The sequence below is a fragment of the Furipterus horrens genome, unplaced genomic scaffold (genome assembly GCF_987537825.1).
Source record: "Furipterus horrens unplaced genomic scaffold, mFurHor1.1.pri manual_scaffold_2, whole genome shotgun sequence".
Classification (NCBI taxonomy): Eukaryota; Metazoa; Chordata; class Mammalia; order Chiroptera; family Furipteridae; genus Furipterus; species Furipterus horrens.
In genome coordinates, this window is record NW_028327172.1 from 78,243,688 (window position 1) to 78,269,275 (window position 25,588).

A 25,588-nucleotide genomic window follows, 5' to 3' on the forward strand; every position below is an offset into this window, starting at 1 on the left:
TTTAAGATAATAAAAGACAAAGATGTGGCCTTGAAACAGTTGGGAATGGGGTGAAAAGTAAGAAACTAAGCAAAGTAAAATATGGCTTGGGTGGAGAAAAGACATTGAAATCTTATCTAGGCTAATTGGGAGCAATGAAAGATTTAAAGAGTTATTAGACTGAAATGCGATGGATAGGCTTTTCAAAGTCAAGGGAAATTTTATGTTAAGTATGAAAAGAAATTGATGAAGAAAAGAAGACATATGTTGGAAAAATGGCATTTGAATGAGAATTTGGTAAGGGAACTCATTAAAAATGAGCGAATGGATAGAGGGAAATAGAAACTGAATTGGAGATCTGAAACTTATTTTTCTGAAAGTGTTCAGTAGTTAAGGTAGCAAGTACACACTTTCAGGAAGAGTTTATAGGTTAAAAAACAGCTTCTGGAGAGTATTCCAAGGTAAGCCTGTGGATTCAGGCAGTAGGAATCCTGAAGGAGGAATCTAGCAATCAAAAAACATTGAGTGGACGGGTACTGCCCTACATCCTCCATTACCAGAAGGAAAAAGCCCAGACAAAGCTGAGATCACTATGTATAGGTATGTCTAAGTAGTTTTTGGTTTGGGGGGAAAAGGAAATAAGCAATACTTAATTGTTTATTTTCCCATTAATGTTGACTTAAGATGATTTAAAAAGAATTATGAATTAAGTATTGTAGAATGAACAACAAAGTCAAATGCACTTTGGTTTATATTACACAGCCTTTGACAAATTGCTGAATTTTTGTAAGCTTTAGTTTTCTAATTTAGATTATCAGGGACAAGATTTGACTCATGGTTATAATGAACAGCAAATGAAGTAATGCTTTATTCAAGTGAGAATTTATTCACTAATTCTTCTTTCAAGAAATAATTGTTGAATGTTTCCTATATGCCAGCCTTTATGTGATATCCTGGAGATACAAATGTAATATAAATGCTCTTAATCCTCATGAAGATTACAATTCATTAGGAAAAACAAAACAAGAGGACAAGTGATTACTAGGGCTTGCTATAAAGGAACAAGAGTGAATGCAAAGCCTATTTAAAAGCCTAATGTCAATCAATTCCAGAGATAATGGTAACTGAGATGTGGGTGGTAGCCTCATTGGCTTTCATCATTCTCTTGAAATTTTTATTTTTTATTTTATTAATATGATCTAATTTATGCATATTACCAAAATTTATTATAGCTTGCCTTTTCTTAAACTTTAAATAATTGGTAAATGTGGACATTTAAAGAAACCCTCTGGGGTTTATTAGATCATTGTAAAATTATTTCTATAATTTATAGAAAATAAGCACTTTTGCATCGTATCACTTTAGTTCATCTGTATCTGAGGATCTATAAATGCCCTTCCCTTGCACTGCCCACCCTGCTCCTCATGCTTCAGATGCTTTGGAATGTTAGGATTCTTTGTTTTAAGTTTACATTGTGTAAGAATTTTGAAGAGACAAACTTTGTGTAATAACATTTTAAATTGAAGTCCAGTTACATTCTAGGTAGCTGTTAACTTTATTTTTAATTGTGATAAAATACACATAACAAAATATACCATTTTAACTTTTTTGAGTTTAGCAGTGTTAATTAAGTACATTCACATTGTTATTGCAACCAATCTCCAGACCTCTTCTCATCTTGCAAAACTAAAATTCTCTACCCTTTTATGTTATGACTATAGTTTTTGCAAAGAATTCACAAACATACTTTTTCTACTTTGTGGTAATTTTTATTTCTTTTCTTTTTTTCAAGCTTTATTGAAGAATAATTGACATGTAATTGTATATATTTAAAGTATACAATGTGATGTTTTTGTATACATATACAGTGTGAAATAATATCTAACATACATAGGGAGCTCATATAACTCAGAAGCAAAGAGACAACTAATCTGATTAAAAAGTGGGCAGAGGTCCTGACCAGTGTGGCTTCAGTTGGTTCGGTGTCACATCCACTAAATAAGTGAAAGGTTGCCAGGTTCGATTCCGGGTCAAGGCACATTCCTGGGTTGAGGATTCGGTCCCTCCCGGTCAGATGGCAACTGATTAATGTTTCTCTCACATCGCTGTTTCTCTTCCTTTCTTTTTCCTTCCTTTCCTTTCTCTCCAAAAAATAAATACATAAAATGTTTTTTTAAAAAGTGGGCTAAGGACCTGAAAGGACTTCTTTTTTCCCCCAAAGAAAATATGCAAATGACCAATATATACATGAAAGGTGCCCAACATTACCTTTCATCAGAAGAATATTTCTTAAGCAAAGATTTTGTAGATGGCTTTAAAATAAAATGTCAAATAGTGCATCCTTAATTTATACTGTAAAATTAGAATGTGTGAAATTTTATAGTTCAGTACATTTAGAATGACAGAAAAAATATGCTTGGATAGCAGGCAGCTTTTTTTTTAAGAAATCAGTTCTAGTGGGGTTTGGTTATTTAGGCAGTTGGAAATATCTCAAGTTAAGTACATTTGGACTTTTAGGCAACAGTGTTTATAAATGGTAGGAAATGCCCTTATCTTTCACATAAGGATTTAGAACCTTAATAGGTAATCTATAAAGTCCCACCAGGGTTGATAGTTATTTTGATGGTTTCCTTCAGTTTTAGATACAGTTACTATTAAAAATTCCAGTTATTCAGTGACACATATGGGTACTACTTTCAGGAAACAAAAATCTGATTTCTTTAGAGTAACCTTCCCTTTACTTCTAACATTCAGCTCCTTAAGCTTTGTTTTGTTTGTCTGTTTGTTTTTTGCCATTTGACACCCCATACCCCCAGGATATCTAGTAGTAATGCTTATATTTAGGTAGGTTTCTTAACTGATTATATTTTGAATTTTTTTGTAGCCAGTGTAAACCAAAATGATCCTTCTGATAGGAACCTTTATTGTTTTTGTTATGGTTGTTGTTGTTCTTTATCTTCCAAGTTATTTGTGTCGACCTCAGCTATCACAGGAGCTTGAGAATGACTTGATGTTTTATCAGTTCTGTACTTTGTGATATTTTCCATTTAGCATTTTATTTTGAAGTCTAGCATACATGTTATAGAAGAACTGGAAATAGAAATGGAAATTGCATTTTGATGTTTTACATCTTGTCAGAAAGTCTTTCAGAATACTTTCTGTTGCTGCAAATTTCATTTTTGTAGCAATAATCATAGTTTTATAGTCAAAATAGAACTCTTCCCTAACTGTGGTGTACTTTATTTTTTTGTGACTTCGTGAATAGAAATATATAATTATTAATAAGCACTTTCTTTCTTGTCCAAGAACCAGTGCTGAAACTTTTAAGTATATTATGTATTTTAAGGAGTTAAATTTATTTTTAAAAATTCTTTTAGTTAGAAAAGCATTTCAAGTTACGTCACAAATTCAGAAAATTGCATTACTTAAATAATGTAGTACATAACAGTTAAAAATATATGCATGTCAAAAAAAAAGAACAAAGTAAAACAAAATATTACTACATATGTCAAAGTCTAAACATAAATGATGATGTGGGAGAAAATGTTAACCCATCTTTAACAAATGAAAAGATTCCACAAATTAATAAAGAAAATACCAGGAATCATAAAATAAATCCTGGCAAAGAACATATACAATGCACAAGAAAAAGTGCCTTTGTACAAATACAAATTAAAACTTTGCTGAGATGATATTTTTTTCACCTAGTTGACTGGCTAACATAAAGCCTAATAACATATTTTATATTTGAGTAGATGTGGAGAATCAGTTCCTCTCAAGTTTTTGTGCGAGTATAAATTTGTATAACTTCTCTGGAGGCTTATTTGTAAATACATTTGAGTGCTTTAATTTTAGAGATTTATCCTAGATATATAAACACACACATATATGAAGATTTATATGCAAGGCTATTCATTGAGGGGTAGCTCTTTTATGAGTTCTTGGTGTCCATACATAGTTGCATATGGGTAGTATGTCTCTGGGAGGATATAGGAAAAGCTAGTAACAGTGCTTGCTTCTCAGGAAGTAAATGGAGGTGGCTGAAGAGGACATTAGTGACAGTTTAACTGAATATTCTTTATAAAATAAGTGAGCATCTATTACCTGTTAAAATTAATATTCAAAAGAATGACATTGAGCTAAGACTCTTGTAAGCCACATGTGAAACACACTATCAGTGGACATGCAGAAGGTGTTTTTCATCGCTGGTGTGCCAGTAATGCAGTAAGTGGTGTTTAGTTGTTTGCTACCCAGTTCAGACATTTGTCCCTCAAAAGGAAGTTTTCCTTGACTTCCTCTACTTAGCTGGGCAAGCACTTACATTGATTCATTCATCTTCCTGTGTATTTTTTCTGAGTACTACTATATTTGTGATTAAGTAATATTTTCTACTGGTTTGTTTCTTATTTTTTCTCTGTTAAGAGTAAGGTTCAATGCGGGTTGCGAGTCCACCTGTCTTTTTCACTACTGGGATCCCAGTATGGACTCAGATGTGTCTTGTGGGTTGATGATACTCAGTGCATATTTGAGTGAAGAATAATTCTAGAGTATCAGAGCAAAGCTATGCCTATTGGGGAAATGTGATACATATCTTTTCACCCATGTTTCCATTTCAGTTCCTTCTTTCAGTGGCTTCCCTTAAACAAACAAAAATTTAATCTTTTTCTTTTATTTTTTATTTTTTGAGGAAGAGATCACAGATCCCATTTAGAAACCATGATAAACCATAAAAATGCAAAGATGTAAACATCCCCAGATTTTGTTATATAATTTCAGTGGTTTCATGTATTTCCCTAAAGCTCTTCCAGTAGACCTGCATCATTCCATGCTTCTACTCTCCAGGATTGTTTTCCTGACTGATCTGGATTCTGCTCTGACAATTATTGGTATTTTTGCTTTGTGACTTTTTCTCTTGTTCCAATGACTGGCTTTTATATTTTATTACAAATAGTTTTAAACATGCACAAAAGTTCAAAAAACTGTACTTTTGGACACACAAATACCCACCACTCATGTTCTGCAATTAACCTTTTATTATATTGCCTTCATATGCAATTCTCCTATTCATTCATCATGCCTTTTTATTTAATGCATTTCAGAGTAAGTTGCCAACATCACTATATTTTCTCCCATATATTGATAATTCAGCTTGCCTTGCATTAACCAAAGTTCAATATTTGCTTACAGGACTCTTTGGAGGTAGAAATTTACCAACAATAAAATGCACTAATCTTAGTGTAACATTTGATGAGTTTTGACAAATGTTTAGACCCATGTTAACTCAAACTGTCTTCCTCAGAAAGTTTGCTCCCGTTGTTCTCCAATATTTTTTGTTTTTCAGTAGCGATTATAACTTACTCCTGTGTAATTGTTATTTTTACGTCATAATGAGCCTCTCAGTTTGCACTGTTCCATCAGCATTCTCACTATGAGGTCTAATGACAGGCTGTCAGCCAATTCAGGATCTTTAAGAATTGACCTGACCTAAAACCAAGAAGATCCAGATCCAGTAGGAGTCAGTAACATTGGCACCAACCCTGGTGGTCATGTTGGTGGTGTTTTTTAATAAGTGTTTGTGGGGAGAAAGTTGTAGAAGTAATGATTGGGAGGAAGGAAGTAATGGGTCTTATTAAAATGCCTTGTGTTCATAAGGTGTCATACTGGTAGCAACTTACTTCAGTTGACATGCTTTCTGCCACGCTAGTCCCTTTAATTTAGGAGTTTTACTATCACACAATACTCATTTACTCTCAGAAGCCAGATCAGGAAATGAGGTAATATTTCCTGAAGAAGAGTATAATAATGTATCTTAGAGCACAGTGGTGGGAAGGGGGTTGTGAGGGAGGGCCATATGCTATCAGATGTTAACATTCATGCAGTCAGGGACTCCCAGGGGCTGGAGGAAATGGGGTACCCTATGGCAAGAAGAAATCTCGTCGTCGTCGGCAGCCGTCCGCCTCGAGAGACGATGGTGTAGCTTCTTAAGAGTCTATCTGCACCGCCGAGAATGGCTGTGCAGTCCGACTCGGGAGTGACACGGTATCTGTCTCCTCCCGTGTTGAATCGACATCTTGCAATGACGCTGGAGTGTCCTCTCCAGTGAAGCTGAAGCTACAGAGCCTGGGCAGGGTGATAAGGAGGGTCTGCTGTTGCCCATGCAGCAGACCAAGAAGAAATCTAAATCTAAAACAAACTTAATCTCTGTAGAAATCCTGTCAAATGTAGGTATAGAGATTATAGCACATTGATGTCTGTCTGATTAATAAAAATTAGTTATTTCAGAGGAGATTAATTTTTTATAAGCATTTTAAGAATTCTAGCAGATTCTTAAGTTGTCTGATACTATAGCTTGCATGTACCAAGAACCAGGAATATAAAACTAGTGCTAATAATACCCACATAAGAGAAACATCAGTGTCAAAATATTTTTGTATTTAAGTCATAATATTTTTTCAGATGTGCTAGCTGATTTTATCATTAGCTGGGAATATAATTTATTAATAGCTTATCAGAAACCTATTTTAGTGAATTTGTTGTTCTGAATTTTATGGTGTTATATCTTTAAGCATTCTTGTATTTATTATTAATAATAGTTAATTTGTTAAATAAATTGGGTTTTTTTGGTGCATACTTATTACCATAATGTGGCCATTGTAATTGCTCTTCATCTCAAATTTTCTGATAATTCTTGTGTCCTAGATCAGTCCTCTTTTCTAACCTTGCCTTGGGTGGTTCTCTATGGTACAGAGTTAGAAGAAAAAAAAAAAGATGACAATCACCTAGGAAGCTTGAAGTCTGGGATTTTGCAAATTAAGTGTCTCTGTAGTTGATATAATTTCTTTAGCTAGCATGAACTCAGTATATAATAGTGATATTTGAGATTTGTCTGACACTTATATTTTATATGTTTTACATTTATTATTAAACTCTCCCAACAATCCTGTGTGATAGGTAGTATTATTATCCTCAGTTTGCCTTGCTCCTAAGTGGTAGAGCTTGAATTCAACTCCATGCTCTTAATTTATACCACTTATTCTGTCTACTCGTCTAATAGATACTGCCTTGATTAGTTTACTGATTACTACCACTGGTACTACTGGCTTTAATTTAAGGAAAATAATCCAAATTTTTCTCAAAGGTGTTGTTTCTTGTCACTAATTGAAAAAGGCTCTGGAGTGACCTGCAACTTCCTATCTCATATAGTTCACTCAGCCTTCCCTTAGCATAGATAAGCAGTGACTTTGTATTTTTAAAATGTGCTCTATTTTGTAGTTGGAAGATAGCTTTATTTATCTTACATGTCCATTTATCACATTATCATGTAGCTTCTGGTACTTCAACATTATCAGGATAGCATACTTTTAGTTATAGAATAAAATTTAAGGGTTATGTCTAACATCTGATTTACTCTTAAACCGCTTTCCCCTTTAGCATAGGAGAGATCATTAGTTATTAAGTCTAATAATTTTATTTCTGGACAGTATTTTTGGTGCTTCTCATTAGCCAATGATCAGTAGATACACTTGGTTTTGGAAAGTGTATTGCCAGAGTTCAATTTTTAATATAAAGCATTTATTTAATCATCTCTTTTTTTTATTCTCACACAGAAGAAAGAATCTTCTAAATCCAGAGTCAAGAAAAAAGTGACCAAGGTCGCAGAAGCAAAAAAAGTAATGAAGAGAAATTTTAAAGTGAATAAGAAAATAACGTTTACTGATGAAGGAGAGGTAAGATTCTTGTTTATATCAATTAGCCTATGGTAAAGTTGGTTTTACAACAGGTCGGTTTACTTTATGCCCCAGAACCTATCAAGGATGTTAAGTGAGGATTTACTACATGTTCCAAGAATTATAAAGAGTTTGTCCTGCTGACTTAACCATTCACTAATGAGAAAAAAAATGTGTCTCTAAAATATGCTTGGCATTTCCTTTCACTGTTACTGCAGGCATTCCATCTACTATACACCTGTAGGCAAGAATATTTTATTGACAATACAGAGATACTTCTTGGTGATAACAACAGAGTTGGTTTTGAATTTCCTAAATTCTGCTTTTATAGATTAGATTTTCTTGTCATGGTATCCATCAGCATGTTCTATGGGGACAAGTACAAGTAGTAACACAACTACTTGCTACAACTTTGTTTGCTGGGTTTAAAAAGCCTCTGCTTTGCAATTCCTCAATTTTAGTTGCTGTGTATTGGCATGTTTCTTACTTGCTGGCCTGCTATGGGAAGCAATTCTCTGCTTTAAAGTAATCTCACACAATATGTGCCTGGTTTTCCTCTCATCATTACCTTAGTCTTAGTATAAATAAATGCCCATAGAGTAAGCAATGGTTACCACTCTCAGATTGCTCATGAAAAGTCACTCTATTACATCTTAATATTATCTTTGCTTTTAAAGAGGAAGGACATCTAGAAAGTCCAGTGACTACCTAAGTAGTAATGGCTACAAGTTAATAGACCACTGTAGGGTCTCTTCAATATCATTTCCTGGTTTCACTCTTCACCAGCCTACAGGCTTTCCTTTTCATCACAGCACACAGCGCTCCACACTTACCATATCTCTTTTCCCTGCCCTGTCTTTTTTTGCCCCATTGCACTTACTAAGTGATTTATTCTATATTGATTTGGTTGTTGGAAGAAATGGAGGGAATTTATTTGTTGACTTTGCTCACTACTCTGTCCTCAGCACTTAGAACAATGTCTAACATACAAAACCCTCAAAAAGTTTGTTGAATGAATGAACCATTGTCTAATATCCCAGTAAAATAACAGCTTTTTATACCCACTATAATATATCACATCAGGTATCTCATCATTAATATAAGTGCTGCCTAAGCAGTCTGTTTCCAATGACATATTTATTCTTTTCATTTTGAAGTTAAGAAAGATTTGGTGTTTCTTTGGAGAAGGAAACTTTGCTTCAGAAGCCCAGATTTGCACTAACAATGTGGAGTGAAATGGTGTATAAATCATATGAAAATTAATAAAATGAAGTGCAATTCAAAGTTTTGGTAGTTGCAGAGGAAGCCTATGTAATTGATAAGCAATGAATCTTTATGAAATTACTAAAACGAGATCAGCACCTGAGAAAGGCTAACCAAGAATATAGATGTATTACATCAGATGCTTACTGTAAAACAAGGTTATTGCTTTTATTTAGCATACCAAATAGCTCCAAAGTGAATAAATCCATAACTATAAAATGTTTCAATGTAAACTTATTTTTGATAGGAGCTCTTTGTGGTGTGAGCCACATTGAAAATTCTGATCTAAATCTCCAAAAGAAATGCTGCTATTTGTTCAGCCCACAGAGCGATGTATTTTTTTTCACTCAGATAGGAAAAGAGGTGAAGAGTCAGAGCAGTGGACGGCACTCTTATTGCCATAGCTGGTCCCTCTCATGCTGCTTCATTCAGTGTCAGTGACTGCTGGCAAGGCTGCTCATGCAGGACATTCGTGAACCCCATTTGTTGCCAAAAGTTGAGACTCTCCTCTTGAAGAATGTTTGGTGGCGATAAGAGGTAGAAGAGACATTAAATACCTGTGATGTGTGTGCCTTCAACTTCCATATGCCTGCTGGTTAATTAGCAGTCTTTCAAAAACAGTGGCAGCTACTTAAATACTTCTGGTGACCACTTACTAGGTAAAATAAGAAAATCGTTTTTTTGTCTAGTTTTACAGTGTTAGGCCTGGAAGACTGTTGAGTCAAACAAACCTTATTTTTCAGGCAAAGACACAGATGCCCAGAGATAAGTAATTTATTTAGGATTATGCAGTGGCTGGTGAAAAAGTCAGGATCTTGTGCCAGGTCTCCCAACTCCCAGATCAGAGCCCTGACTTCTGTCACCTCATATGTGTACAAACACTGCATGTGTACAATCATGTAGATTTGAACAGATCTGTGAAACCCAAACAGATTTTCTTCTTTATCCTTAGTTAGTTCAGTCTTTATGTGTTATACCAATTGGTATGTGATCCATCAATCAATTTTGAGCACCAAAAGTGTGCCAGATACTGGGTTGGGCTCTGAGAATACATGAACAGACATATGACTGCCCTCAAAGAAATGAATTCTTGTCAGAAATCCAGGAGAGTGAAACAACCCAGGGCAGTGAGAGAAGTGATGGAAGTACACAGGCACCATGGCAGCTGATGGGAGGGAGCACGCCGGTCAGCCTGCCTGTGACCCTGTGCACATCATCTGGACTCAGGTTGGTGGGATGGAGCATCCTAAGAACACTGTTTGAAATGCTGTTGAGGCAACTGCCTTCTCCTCCAAATTAGTTTATGAAATTTTCCTTTTATCTTGCTCTCATTGAGTCATGGCAGCATTGCTCTAACTGAAACAGTCTTCTCTGCGGCTTGCTCACTTTAATCATAAGTTTGTTAGAAAGTTTAAGAAATATAGGTGGTAAGATAGTGTGTATAGGCACTATTTCAAAATCATTAAACAGAGGGAAATGGTTTTCTGTAGATGTTCTCTGTCTCCCATCCCGTACTGAATCTTTTCCCTGTCTGCAGTTGGTTCAGCAGTGGCCACAGATGCAGAAGTCTGTCTCGAAGGGGACTGAGGAGGAAGACGATGCTGGTGGGATCAACTTAGATAAAGCAAAGGAGAGGCTTCAAGAAGAGGACAAATTTGACAAAGAAGAATATAGGAAGAAAATTAAGGCAAAGCATCGGGTAAGCTTTTTCCATCACGAATTAATACTGAGTGAAATTTAATATGTTCCTATACATACCTAGATATTCATTAATAATCATTTTTTTAAATTTTCTCTATCACTTCTTTTTCTGTGGCTGTTGTGTCATTTTATCTATTCCTTCTTTCGATTGCTAGAGGCTTTGTATGTTGACTGGTTTTTGAGAATGTCACCTAAATCTGCTTTTGGTTGTGGTGACCCAAATAATATTAATTTTTTTTTTTAATTAAAGTTTTAATTTTGAACTCTTCCTGGGTAGCTCAGTTCATTATAATGTTGTCCTGATATGCCAAGGCTGTGGGTTTGATCCTCAGTCAGGCACATGCAAGGAGCAACCAATGAATGCAAAAACAAGTGGAACAACAAATTGATATTTCTCTCTCCCGCTCCCTCCCCTCTCTTTTTCCCTCTCTCAAATCAATTAAAAATTTTTTAAAAATAAAGTTTTAAATTTGAGATAATTGTAGTTGCACATGTAGTTATTATAAGTAATACAGAGAGATCCCATGTGCTCCATTTCTAGTTTGTCACTTCAGGAATATTTCAGAAGTGAAACATAGCATGTAGCTTTTTGAGATTGACTTTTTTCACACAGCGTAATTCTTTGTGTCTATTCATCCAAGTTGTTGTGTGTATCAGTACTTTGTTCTTTCTCTCACCAAATAGTATTCCATGTTATGGATGTACCACAGTTTGTTTCAGTAGCCACCCGTTTGAGTGACATTAGTATCGTGCTAAGCTTCATCTTAAAAGTTACATTTTTTTCCCATGGCACAATTACTTGGTAATTGTTATAAGATTAAACTTACTTTATTAAAAGGAAAAGGAAACCTTGTAAGAGAGTGCGTCTATATAATATGCATGTGCCCCATCGGCCTTAAACTTGGCAGTTTTCTCTTGTTGTGATATTGCTATCTATTTACACTACTTAATTTCCATGAAAATAGACATTTTCCTAGATAAAAGAAGTCATTTAATGAAATAAAACATATTTACATTTTTAAAGATGTTTCTGCAGCATACTACTGAGACAATGAATGATTTTAAGGAACTAAAACATCATACCCAAGAATCACTGCTATAATATTAAGTTCTGTATTAAGAAACATTTAAACTATTCACTGAAGATATTATTAACTGTATCCTGAGAAGGATTCCTGGGGGTTTTGAGTCCTATTTGACCTTGTAACTATTTAATGACCTAGAAAATTTTTTTTGAAGAACAGCAATCCTTATTTCTTTAAATTTGATGCAGCTTCACCATAGCATTTGGTGAATAAGAAAAAAAGTAGATATTGAAGGGTAGCTTCAGGGATAGAAATGAATTGTGAAAAATCATTTCAGAAATAGGGAGAACTAATGAACCTGAAATACACTGGTTGCGGTTCTTGGATATTTATGTACTGAGAGAAGTGAACATTTTCTGTATTGCTGCTTTTAGTATAGTACTTTAAATGGAACTAAAATTTTTAATAATATTAAGAGTGTCGGTAGCTTGTCCTGTGTCAGTTCATAGTCTACTTTGAGTATTTATTTATACAGGGGAAGATTGAGCATAAGAACATTTTATTCCTTATTTTTAAATTGTAGCCAGCAGTAAAAGAAATGTGAAGAATTTAATATCCCCCCCCCCCCCCCCGTCTTCCCTTTCACCCCTTTCCCCTCATGTGTGAAAGTTTCTGCTGTATTCAGTTAGTGGAATGTTATTTCTGAATCCTTTAGAAACTTAATTTCAAATTGACTACTCATACATAATAATTACACATTTCTGCACGAGACTGTAAAGATAGAATACTTTAAAGTACATGTGTTTCTCTGTCCTCAGGAAAATTACAATGAAATCATACTTAACTATGGATTTTCTGTCACTGAACAAAAGGTTTTTGAAACCTCTTTTTTTTTACATGAAAATTTTTGAAATGAATAGTATGTTCATATTGTTTCAAAATGAAGATCGCAAAAATGTCTTACTTCTGCCTGTACCTCATTCTTATTCATACCTCTACCCAGTAGGTTACTATTTCTATTAATTATTAATGTATCCTTCCACTTTCTTTATGTAATTAGGATTAAAGAGAAATACATACTGTTATTTTCTCTCTTTGTTACATGAAAGGTACTATACTGTATGTATATTATTCTACGCATTTCTATTTCCACTTATTTTTGAGCTTTGAAGTAATTCATTTTCTTTGGACCATTGTTAAAATGTAGCATAGGATTTTTAAACTGTCACTGTGATTATCTCACAGCAAAGTTGAACAGAGCATTTTTGGGCTGACATAGTTGTGAGAGAAATTACAAGAACTTTATAGACGGGTGGTTTTGATGTCAGTACCTCTGTAATTAAAGTAGTCATTAGGTCTTTTTAAAAACAAACTGAAGGTTGTTATCTTATATAAAATAGGAATTTTCTGCACTATGTGACACATGACATACCTTCCATATTAGAGGCTGAAAATATGTAGGCTGAAAAAAAGCACAAGGAAGTAACTAAAATAGTGTTCTATTCAATTTTAATGTAAATGCTTCTTGACACAAATATGATTAGTTTGTTGGTATTTTTATTAGTAAAGTTATTATTTCCCCATATAAGTATCTATGTATTGAGTTAGAGAAACTTTCACATTTGTGAGCACTTTGGAATTAGTATGTTTATTACAGTAGGACACCAAGGACACAATACAGGTGCTGAAATCAGTGATGCACCAAGCTGCTATGGACTGGATTACTGCGTTAAATGGCAAGCTTCAACATTTGGTGTAAAGTTTGATGGGAAGAGCATGGTGGAATACTTGCATTTGAATCCTGAGTCTAGCATAGCCTAGTGTAACCTGGGATTACTCGTCACCAATTTGGACTATGTTTTCCTATTCCAAAAAAGCAAGGAGTCAGTTGCGGATGATCAGAGAGATCATCTGGCTCTGTGTGTGTTGGTAAGACATGGGAATGAAATTATTCCTGTTTGAAAATTAGAATTTTAATTTGTAATGTTCTCTCCTGACAGATTGGGTTCCTTGCTTGATGTTAAGCATTCTTTCCTGTTCCCTTATTTTCCAAAAGTTACTAAACTTTTACTTCAAAAACTAAATATATTATTATCCTGCACAAATTATTTTCTCTTAATTGCTCTAATTGAACACATTATTGGTTTTGAAATTGTGTTTTTTTCCTGAGTATATTACTTACTATAATGACAATTCCTAGTTTTAAAGCATAAGGTTTTACCCAGGGCAACTGTAATTATGTTTCCCTTAAAGCTACCACTTATGATTTTGTTATTTCTATGAAACTATATGCACAAGAGTGGTATGTCCCTAAAGAATACTTATAATACTGACTTTAGGGTCTAGGACTAAACTTTACTTATTGAAGAGAGGAACAAGTAAAGAAACTGTTGATCAAAATTATGAATGAGGAATACACCTGAATGAATTTTACATTTAAAAAATACTATAAAAATCTACAATATAATTCTGTATTTGACACATTATTTTTTAAAATGTGTCAATTTTATAAGTTTTCATAAACTTAGAAGTATCCTTTCAGCATTTTCAAAATATTTCATGATTATCTTTTCTTTTTGTTGTTTTAAAAGGATAAGATATTTAATATATAAGTGAATTTAGTCTTCGTAATTTCGTTTCAAAGTAGTAGTTTGCTCCTGCTCTTTAAGATTAACATCCTTTCATCATTGTTTTGAATATGTACTCAGCCTCTGTAGTGTAGGACTCACCATTCTTTTTTTTCTACCTTTTTCCTCCAAGCTATTCCATCTGTCCTTGACTCATATTTTCATCTACCAAATTCTGAAAACTCTGTAATTTGTACTGTGACTCCAGTAAATATCATTCTCCTAAAGATTTAGAAAGTGAGCAATAAGAATTTTAACAAATTTATAGGATAAAAAAATTACAACATCACTGGGAATAGAATTTTAGCTGCCTGCTAGTTGTAACTCATAGCTGCACACCTGGAAGACTCTGGGGCCCTTGTATAACTGCTTTGGGTTACTTAGTTAGCAGCTTTATTTCTCTTCATAAGGCTTCAATGCAGCCATTAAGCATCATTTTCTTCTGAGACCATTCTGGTCTTTAGCTTCCCCTGGCACTTCATAAGTAATTATACTTAACTAGGCCTATGACTGTTTTCTCTGCTGAATCTCTTGAAACCATTCATCAGAAGTAAAATTACAGCACAAGCTATAATTTTTGTATATAAAGCCATTATGAATTGTAAAGGCAAAACACTACTTTTGCATGGAGACAATGTGTTTTTCTGATAATTCGATCAGCACTATGAAAGATGGGTCATGGATCACATTACTGAAAGGATTTTAATTGAATGAAATGAAAATCTGCTCTGTGGTGCGTCATCATTCTTAGTTCTGAAAGATTACTTGTATTTAGGGGGATAATATCTGGTATAACAGCTGAAAGTTGAGAGAAGCAATTCATTAGGAAGTTCTCTTTCATTCCCTTGAAATTTGCTTGAGTGCTCTATCTCTTTTGGATTGTGTTCTTAGGTAACACAGTCATGTCTCAAGATACGGCTCTGGAGTGCTTGTAGAGATGGCACAGTATTGCTCTGGGATCTACTTATTACTAATATGAACATTAGTAAGTTAGCAAAGAATTAAAGGGACTTTTTAGAAAATCTGTTTTGTTGACAGAATTTAGTTGGCATGTATCTTAAACATAAATTTTATATGGTAAGTCAAGAAGGAGGGAAGCAGTAATCAGGCATCTTAGAAACATAAGAACAAGAATATGAACAATAACAAGTAGTAGCAGTTAGTTACTTGGGCCCTGCACTAAGTGTTTCATATATATTATCATATTAAATCCTAAAAACTAACTTCTGAAAAAAGTGAGCTACCTCATTTTACAGATGATAAAATTAAGACTTAGAAGGGTCAAGTAATTTGTCCAGGGCCCTAGCAGCTTTGGGACTCATTACCAAGACCTTTGTTACTATACAGACTTTGATTTTAACTATTCAACAGTGTTCCTACCTAATTCAAACTATCAGGCATTCTCTTACAACAGGGTAACTCTGAAGCAATGAATAAAAAGGTGGAGGATGATAACAGGAGTAGAGGATTTTGAAAAAGGAATAACGAATGAAAGAAATTGTTCATGTTTCCAGAACAAGAAATAAAAAAATGGTTAATAGATTACAGTTTAGTACCCCATATTAATATTTCCTTTCCATGAATGTTCATTGCATAGCTATCTAGTTACTACTAGGACCAGAATCCATTTTTAAGTAGCTGTGGCCTTGAGTAAGAGTCTAAGGCATTGTCAGAGACTGGTGTGGCTCATAAGGTCTTAGGAAATTTTACTACGTCAGAAATGTCATCATGAGGGCAAGGGACTAAGCATCTAATGCCTAATTCTAAAATGACCTTATGAATAAAGCTTATTTACAGGGGAGGGTCACTGAGAAAACCAGACTGCGCATCTACCAAGCCTGCGTACTCAGCACTCTCCTCTATGGCAGCGAGACGTGGACCACCTACGCAAGGCACGAAAGGAAACTCAACAGCTTCCACATGAGGTGCCTGCGACGCGTCCTGCATGTCGCCTGGCTGGATAAGGTCCCCAACACCGAGGTGCTGAAGCGAGCCAATATGAGCAGTTTGCATGCAGTTCTTAGCGAGAGACGCCTCAGGTGGCTCGGCCATGTCAAAAGAATGGATGCAGGCCGTATCCCCAAAGACCTCCTCTACGGCGAGCTAGCAGAAGGCAAGAGGATGACAGGGCGCCCAAAACTGCGGTTCAAAGACATCTGCAAAAAGGACATGACACAATGCTCCATCAATCTCAACACATGGGAAATTCAAGCAGACGACCGCCTAGCCTGGAGGCTCGCGGTCAGGCAAGGTACGTCACGTGCAGAGGCTGCGCGCAACGAGGAGGCGGTCCAGAAAAGATCGAGGCGGAAGCAGCGTCAACAGCAGCAACAACGGCCATCTGCCTTCACCTGTACCAAGTGCGGCAGGGATTGTCACTCCCAAATCGGACTGCACAGCCATTCTCGGCGGTGCAGATAGACTCTCAGGAAGCTACGCCATCGTCTCTCGAGACGGACGGCTGCCGACGACGACGACGACGACGACGGCAGGGGAGGGAAAGAGATCCTCTTCCTGGACAACCCTATCCCCCTTCTACTTTCAGTTCTCCCTACTTACCAACACAACCAGGGTTATTATGAAAAAGAAGCTAGCCTGTTACTACAGAACCTTTGCCTGTAACTTGAAGATGTTTGCTTGGCAGGTTTCTGTTTTTATTCTCATGAGCTTATAATCACCTTGTGATAACCCAGTCAAACATACTAAGATGAGCCCTTTTTTCATTCCAGTTTCCAAAATGAGACAAATTCTCAAAATTGCATAGATCTTATCAGCTATGTGTCAAGCCTTTGAACTGTTTATTATCTCTATTTTTCTTAAGTTCTTTGTTTTGTGAAATTTTTTTTCTTTTTCATAGCACATGGTATTTGAGAGGTGCAGTGGTTGTTAGATTAATGGCCCATAGCTGGAGTGGGTTAAGAAGCAGGGATAGAGTTTGGTACTAATGGAATTAAGGGGTCTGACCAGATTACGTCATAGACTACAGAGACTGTTTTGCCCATTCCTGTATACCCAGAGCCTATGCCTGGTGCATAGTAGCTCAGCAAGAATTTGAAATAAGTTATTAGTGAATTAGTGTTTCCATGTAAATTTTTCTCCTTCATATCCATGTTGTAATTGTTTCACATTTATATGTTGAAGGCAAATTCTTCATGTTGTTTAAACGAAACTCTGTTGAATATCGGCAGCCCCGAACCTTTCGACACCAGGGACCAGTTTCATTTTTTCCATGGCCTGGTGGGGGGAGGTTGGTTTTGGGATGATTCAAGCACATTACATTCAAGCTTACCTCCTGCTGTGGGGCCTGTTTCCTAACAGGTCCAGACCTTTACTGGTGTGACCAGAGGTTGGAGACCCCTGGAATAGGTAACAAATCAACCTTGTTGTGTCCTAAGTTCCTGGGAAGGCTTCAGGTTTATGAAGATTTTGTTCTTGGAGGGGAGGGGATATCTTCAGGGCCAAAAATCTTTGTATTCTTCTACTCACTTTTGTTGACCAATTTTCTTACTGAAAAAGAAGTTCCTGTAATACTGAAATGAGGATCGATGTCCCCTCCTTCTCTATGTGACAGCTGGGAACCCAATTCCTTACCACATTGACAGTTGCCTGAGACTCATACAAATAGGTTATGCTTCTACCACCTCCTGAAATATGAGTTGTATTTCCAAATCTACAAATTTCCAATGTTGCCATAGAATAAAAATTGTTTAAATACGCAGTCCTGACTGCTGATGAAATTCATATTTCGTGGCACTTTTTTCCCTGGAAGCTAAATACTATAGTGTGTGTGTGAGAAGCCAAAAGAAGTATAATAACATCTATAAAGGGAGTATTTTGTACCTTGAAATGTGATTTTTTAGTGCTAGTGTCCTATGTGAATTTGTTTTTATTATTGAATTTCATGCTCTTCTTATATTCATTCATAGCATGGCAGAACTAAAGACAAAATATTGCCTTCTTTTTGTATGGCATAAAATAAATAGCTTTTGGTACTAAATCCTCAAGAATGAAATAGGAAAATAAAGGTTTTAAAGGCTTTGAACCACATAAAATTAAGGCATGTGGAGGGGAACCTCAGTTACTATATCTAATAAAATTCAGTTATATTTTCCCCTCAATTCATTGTACTTCAACCTTTTATCATTATGTCTTTTCATTTATAACATCTATAACACTGGGGGACACAATTGTCGTTGAGTTAGATCTGACACTTATTTTTGACTAACTTTTGGCATCTGAATCCAAAATGAGCACAGTTTTTCTCTATCACATAAACTTTTTAAGGTATAGGATACCCTCCCTTTGTCCCCCAAATCATGCAAAATATACATACAAAGCAAAATAAAGAAAAAATTATCTGAACATACTGTTTAGAGTTATTTTATTCATATTAAGGCTACATATTGTTACTGTAAGTCAAATTGTGTACAAGTAGTAAAGGTCTGCTACCAAACATGCATATGAAGGTATTTTATCTTTTCAAACAACAGGCTAGGAAATGCCAACATGAGATACTTGAAATAGTCTCCTTCAGTTGGCAAAGCTTTAACAGATTGCTTCATGAGACCCAGTTTTATGTGCAGAGGTGGGACTATAATGTTCTTTCTGTCAACAAGTGGCTCATGTAGAATATTTGGATCACCAGGTTTGAGGTCAGATCTTGGAGGCCAGTTCGACTCCACCCAATGCTTCTCATGAGCTCTGCTGTCCCACATACACAGAAAACAGGGATCCTTAGTGTATCCACGTTGCTGACCAAGAAGGAAGCAGACCATTTGAAGGTCAACACAGATGATCCAATTGTGCTTGTGATATTGCAACAGATCAATGACTCTCTTTATATCTTCATATTCTTCATGAAAACAAACTGAATGACCAATTGGGACTGCATCAAATAAATTGCCATTGTGGAGGAGGACGCACTTCAAGCTCCGCTTTGAGCTATTGATGAACAGTCACCATTCAGTTGCATTCTAGATTGGAATTCCCAATTCCTCCATTAAACCATGTGTGTTATGGCAAAACCACCATCACTTCGAAAGTACTGCAGAAATGCACTTTCTCTTGATCAAAAGTAGGATACCTTCGCTCCTTTTTCAAGCAAGTTTTTCTCATGCAGTCTTGATGCTAGGTTTCTGAAGCCTTTTTGGGTAGTCCCAAATCTTGTGCCAAATCATTCAACTCATGCTGATCAAATCCCTTACGAACTGAGTCATATTCAATTTCAAAATCCGTATCGTTGCTGTCACTTAGTTCTTCACCATACTTCTGTTTTTCAAAAGAGGGTATTTCAATGAAAACTGGCACTGGGATTTCAGCTGAATGAGGCACCAGGCATATAGCTGGTGGTAGAGTAGGATACTCTATTTTACATTTATTTTTCTTGTTATATCCTGACGTTTTCACTATACAAAACTAACAGTCACTTGAATGATTTCTGGGCTCTCGCCAAACCATAGGTATACCAAATGGCAATTGATCATGTGTTCCCTTTGACCACATCCATCAACTCTCAACACATTGCTTGCGCACCTTGTGAGGGGCCCGAGACTTATCTTGATCACCAAGTTTTTCTTTAAAATATGCAAAATAGGCTTGCCTGACAAATGTGCTGATGTTTGTCCTTTGATTGGGAATGGTGAAACTGCCACAGATAGAACAAAATGAATCAGGGTTGTTTAGGCACTTATGATGAGAAATAGCAGAGGCAGACATGATCTGAAGGAAAGGAAATAAGTATGTATGTAAATAAAAAAATAAATTCTGCTAACTCCTTGTATACAGACAAGAACTCAGACTACACTTCGGAATACGATTCACTATATAGAGCGGCACACAACCTCTCACCACACTGCCTCATGTGTAACTGAATAGCCTAGACAAGTATGAACCTGCCGCTGGTCTCCAAGGTCATCCCCCACCCTCCCCACTTGAGTGAGGTTTGCTCTCAGCCAATAGGAGAGCACTAGTGCTTCTCTAGATCCAGGCTTTGTCCAGCCTAGAATGGTAGCGTTAAGACAAGCTGCAGAGAATAACTTGACATGATAGAAGAAAACTAACTGCAGTTTTGAAATCAGCATGCCTTTCAAATCTAAAACAGCTGAAGAATCGAACTGAACACGAATTATGTTAAAAATTGTTCCCCTGTGTAATTTACATACTTATTTTTTTAATAATTTTTTCCTGCCTTAATGAAGGGGAAGAAAATCATACTTACCTGTATCTTTTTTCCAAATTATGGATTAGCATAATTCTACTTTCTGTTCTCTGTTTAAAGACTGATTTATACTCTTGCCTCTTTTTAGATAAAGTGCTAACATGGCTTTTCAAGATAATAATGAAAAGTTTTCTAATTTTCCTTTTGTTTCACCCAGTATTGAAAGTTTATTCTTTTTCTTTTTTTAAGATTTTATTGATTTATTTTCAGAGAGAGGGGAAGGGAGGGAGAAAGAGAGGGAGAGAAACACCAATGTGTGGTTGCCTCTCACAGGCTCCCAACTGGGGACCTGGCTTGCAACCCAGGCATGTGCCCTGACTGGGAATCAAACCAGTGATTCTTTGGTTTACAGGCTGGCACTCAATCCACTGAGCCGCACCAGCCAGGGTGAAAGTTTATTCTTATTGCTCTTTAATTTCGTGTACAAGTCACGTTCACTTCACATTGTAAAGGTTTTGGATGTCTCTCATCCGTCTGCGACTTGTGGCAGAAATCTTAAAAGGAAAGAATTATGCCATTTGCATGCATATGTCAATTCTGATAGCCAATTGAAATTTGAAATTTAAAATATCCTTCACTGACTATAATATTGTAATTAATACTGGAGTTCAATAGTAGTGGAAAATTATCAATGTAATTTTTTTTTGTGCTGTGATTAAATTGGCTAGATGAAAAGTCTCAGAATACAGGTTATGTTTACTTATATAGAAATAGAAATGGTTTTTCTCAACATATGAGGTTATTCTTTGGAACATTGAAATGCTATTTTCAAATATTCTGTTGTATTGGGAGAAGGCCAGCTACTGGATAATTATAACAAAAATCTCTGTGAGTGTTAAATGTAGTTAATTATCTGTTAGGGTGGGCAAAAATTAATTAAATAATTGTCCACAAAATGCTAGCAGAAAAAAAAAATGCTGTTAGGATGAGAAGACCATTATGGTAGCAGATAATTATTAATAATGAAAGGAAATGGCAACATTTATATAAAACATTAGTAAGATGAAATCACTATGCATCTACAAAGCTAAACAGATTTTCTAATGGAGGAGTAAGGGGTACAGATGTGTGCTGGAGATGAGGGAGTTGAGGACATTGACTCCATAGACCAGACCCAGCTTTAGTCTCAGGTTCATCACTTGCTGGCTTTGTGACAACAGACAAATTACTTAATCACTTTGCTCTTCAATTTTTCATCTATAAAGTGGGAATAATAATACTTCAGAGTTTTGTTAGTAGATTTAAAAATGTATGTAAAATGCCTAGCATATTGCTGATACTTCATAATTCAGACCTATTACTGTAAGAAATAGTAATAATGTGCTAATGGACAGATACATTCCTATAAAAGTATAATTTTATTACTTTCTAGTTATTTGATGTTTTTTATTGCTAGAGTTTTAAAATTAGTTTAATCAGCAAAACACTTGAAAGTCACTATGATCTTTGTAGAATAACGTAAGATACTACTCTGCTTAATTTTACCTTCCAAAACATGGAAACTAGAACTAAATTGTGTTTCTGTGAAAGAGAGAAGAGAGATAAAATTACAAATACATGCATCCACGCTGTCTCTCAAACTAAGCACAATTATGATCAATTGTTTTTTTAAGTTCTTTTCTTTAATATTTTGCTGCTTTCATTTATTTTGTAGTCTGCTAATGTTCTTAGAAAATTAGTAATTAGTAACTTTTATGGAAAATTTGGTGCAGATGTTTAGAAACTGCCATCCGTTATATTTATTCCCTTCCCACTAATTGAGGAAACATTGAGATTATTTTACTTTAGTGGCAGAACTCTCAAAAACTCTTCAGAGAACTAGTTCAGGGATAGAGTGTAATAATAAATATTGCATCAGTTGGCTGCTTGTTAAAATAATACCGGGTCTTATTTTCTTTTGTTATTAAAGTCACGCCTGTTAAAAGTCTTTAAACCCTGACATTTCAATTTTTATTAGAATGCATTGGGAAAACGCACTAGACTTGGCATATGGAGACCCAGGTTTAAGATCAGCCTCTGTCACTTACTGAACTTTTTGACAATGAACTAGTCAAGTTCTGGGTTTTTGTTTCTTTAGCTTCCCTTTTCCTCTGACTTTTGTCCTGCCACTTTCAAGTGTCTTTAGAACGTTGCACGTTGTTTAAGTTTTATCTGCCCTTTTAGTTGTATGTTTTATTTGGAAGTAAAAGTAACACCTATTTTCTCCAAAACTGGGGTAGAGAAAAAAATAATCACAGAAAGTCATAATTTAACATTATGCTTTAGGGGTGTTACCATTTGAATTTGAATTTTTGTTAGCTTCACTTAGAATTTAGCTTTTTTACTATGCAGCCTGAAGCTGTAGCAAGTGAATCTCTGAGCTCCCTGAACTCCCTGCCTCTTTGAGACTTTCAACATTTATGTTTTATGTTCTCACTTTGTTATAAAGGAGCCTATAAACCCAGGTAAGGTGGTTAATAGCAACTGCTTGTCCTTTTCAATGCTGTAAGCAACAGAGCAACCTCAGGTCTCTTCAGAGTGTATATTAGAATTGGCTTTTGAATCTGGAGAAAGCCTTGGATATATATACAATACAAAGTATAATGGTAATGATAAAGTATCCAGATTTAGAAAACTTGTTAATTCTCATGTTAATGGATGTTTAATGTAATAGTGAATCATGGTTGCAGTTTCATATTACTTCATGAAAAGAAAATTAAAAATATATATGAATTGTTAGCTATGAACTTTGGATTGAGAATAGCCTTTTTATTATCTTAACACTTTATTCTTGAAGAGGAAAAGAGGTTTTCATTTAAAACAAAATTCATTTCAACTTTAGCTGGATCAATTTGTTCTGAATTTTAATATTGTACATATGTTTTTCTTTAAAAAAAAAAAGTTAGTTCCTGACTTTTATTATCATTGGAAAACTAATGGGGAAATTACAAAACAATTTAATAAAATAATTACTTTATAAGAATGGTTTTATATTGTTTTTTTGTTTGAGAAAATATTGCCACTTTTCTAAGAACCCCGAAGATGAGAATTTCATATCCTTGTAAATTCTATATTTAGACAGAGGAAAAGGGAAATAGTCAAGATTACATGTTTTCCTTCTTTTTATCCTAATAGCCAACATTGATTATGTACCCAGTCATATATCCTTAATTGTGCTAAATACTGATACAGGTTTTGTATAATTCTTATACCAATTTCATGAAATATGTGCTCCTATTATTTTCACATTTAGATGAGAAAATGAGAGTTAGAGAATATAAATAAGTTCAGAATTGCACAGCTAATAAGTGGTAGAAATGGGATTTGATTCCAGGTCTCTTTGACACATAATTAATGATTATTGAATATATATGCCAATCTCATAAATACTTAGTAATGAATGAAAAATGAATGTCAACTATCAGTTGGCTTAAGAAAAAACTGTTATGAATGTGTAGTCTGGAAGTTTGTATGTTGCTGATTCTCCCCCTGTTTTATAGGAGAAAAGACTGAAAGAAAGGGAAGCCAGAAGAGAAGCCAGTAAGAGACATGCAAAGGTAAGGACGGGTTTATATTTTAATGAGAAAGTGTTTGTAATACTGAGTGGAATTTAAATACTCTTCTTTTCAATCTGCCTTTTGAATTTATTTATACTTCATGACATTCAAATTGGATTCTAAGCCTGTGTATGCCTATCATTTACTTTCTCATATTTATTCGTTTTCTCTGTTATGCAGGATGAAAAATGCTTAAGATAATTTGTTTATTGGCCTTTGCCCTACTACTCTGCAACCATTTTTCATTATATATTGTGCCTATTAAATATAGGAGATGGTTAACTCTGTGAGCCAGGCCTGATAGGATTTTAAATTATATCATCTTTTCACTTGATATGCAGTCTATGTGAAATCAACCTGATAATAGATAACTGAAAGCATTGATTGCTTCAGTTCAACTCCTAGAATCTAGGGTAAAGCTCTCTGTGTCTCCCATTTTCACTACATATTCTGTAAACAGTAATTTTCAGCAAGTATATATGTACAGTTTTGCTGAAATATGCATACATACATACAATAGTCCATGTGCAGCAGTAATTTTTATCTGGTGTGTTTGACACTGAGAAAGGTTCAGCTTCTGTATTCTGAGGACATTTAGGAGAAATGATTTCCTAAAACCAAGGCCTGGTAATGTATGTCATGTCTTACGCTGTATCTTTTGTGTTGTGCCTGAATAGCCACGATTTCTTCTTGGCCGTTAGCAAAGATCCAACTCCCTTGAGTAAGCCCCTAATGTTCGTTGTTATTTTTTTCCATGCTAGCCATAGCACTTAGAGAGCCAGTCAGAGATGATAACTCATGTTATAGTTCTGAAGTGGGAAACAATTACTCTGCAGTGCAAGATGGAAAGACTGCTTACATTCAATATTAAATATCACTCTGCCTTCAAAGGTGCCTGAAACAAAGCTACAGTGTGTGCAACCTGACTGCTAAGTCAGATGGTAGATTCTGCATATGCTTTTAAAATGCAGACGGGAGCTGTCATGGCGTGGAAATTAGATTTTAGGGCTGGAGTGGGAAAATTTTAATCTAAGAAGAAAATCTTAAATTTAATGAAAGCATTTGATATTTATGAATGAATATGGCATGTTCCTATAAAAACATACCCATTTATTTCACTAAGAAGCTCTCATTTCTGCATGTAAAATTACAAAATGAAAGTTATAATCTGGAGCCAAAAGAAAGCCTTGTCATTGTATTTCTTTTTTTTTTTTTTCAGATTTAATGTGTTCTATTGATTAAAATATTACATTTGTGCCAATTTCCCTTCCCTCTGCTCCCCTCCACCCGGTGGCCCCCCTCCCTCCAGTTGTCCCCCCCTTTTAGATTATGTCCATTAGTTGTGCATACAGTTCCTCCCAACCTCTCTCCGTCTATTCCATTCCCTCCTACCTTGATCCCCAATTCCTATATCATCTCCCTCCCTTTCCCCATTCCCCCTCCCTGTTGACCTCCCCCCAATATGCTTCCCGTACCCACGGTTCTTTTCCACTCTCGTTGCCTATTTAGTTTG

The 25,588-nt window shown here is 35.3% G+C and overlaps 1 protein-coding gene across 1 annotated transcript in view; it reads left to right on the forward strand.

Annotated features, from left to right (window-relative positions):
• The window catches only part of LOC150018872 (putative ATP-dependent RNA helicase DDX10), a 324,877-nt gene that overhangs the window by 179,182 nt on the left and 120,107 nt on the right, over window positions 1-25,588 (forward strand). The window contains exons 14-16 of the mRNA XM_090265897.1: window positions 7,587-7,706; window positions 10,507-10,668; window positions 24,019-24,075. Coding sequence (XP_090122023.1) covers window positions 7,587-7,706; window positions 10,507-10,668; window positions 24,019-24,075 — 339 coding nt within the window. The remainder of the gene's footprint in view (window positions 1-7,586; window positions 7,707-10,506; window positions 10,669-24,018; window positions 24,076-25,588) is intronic.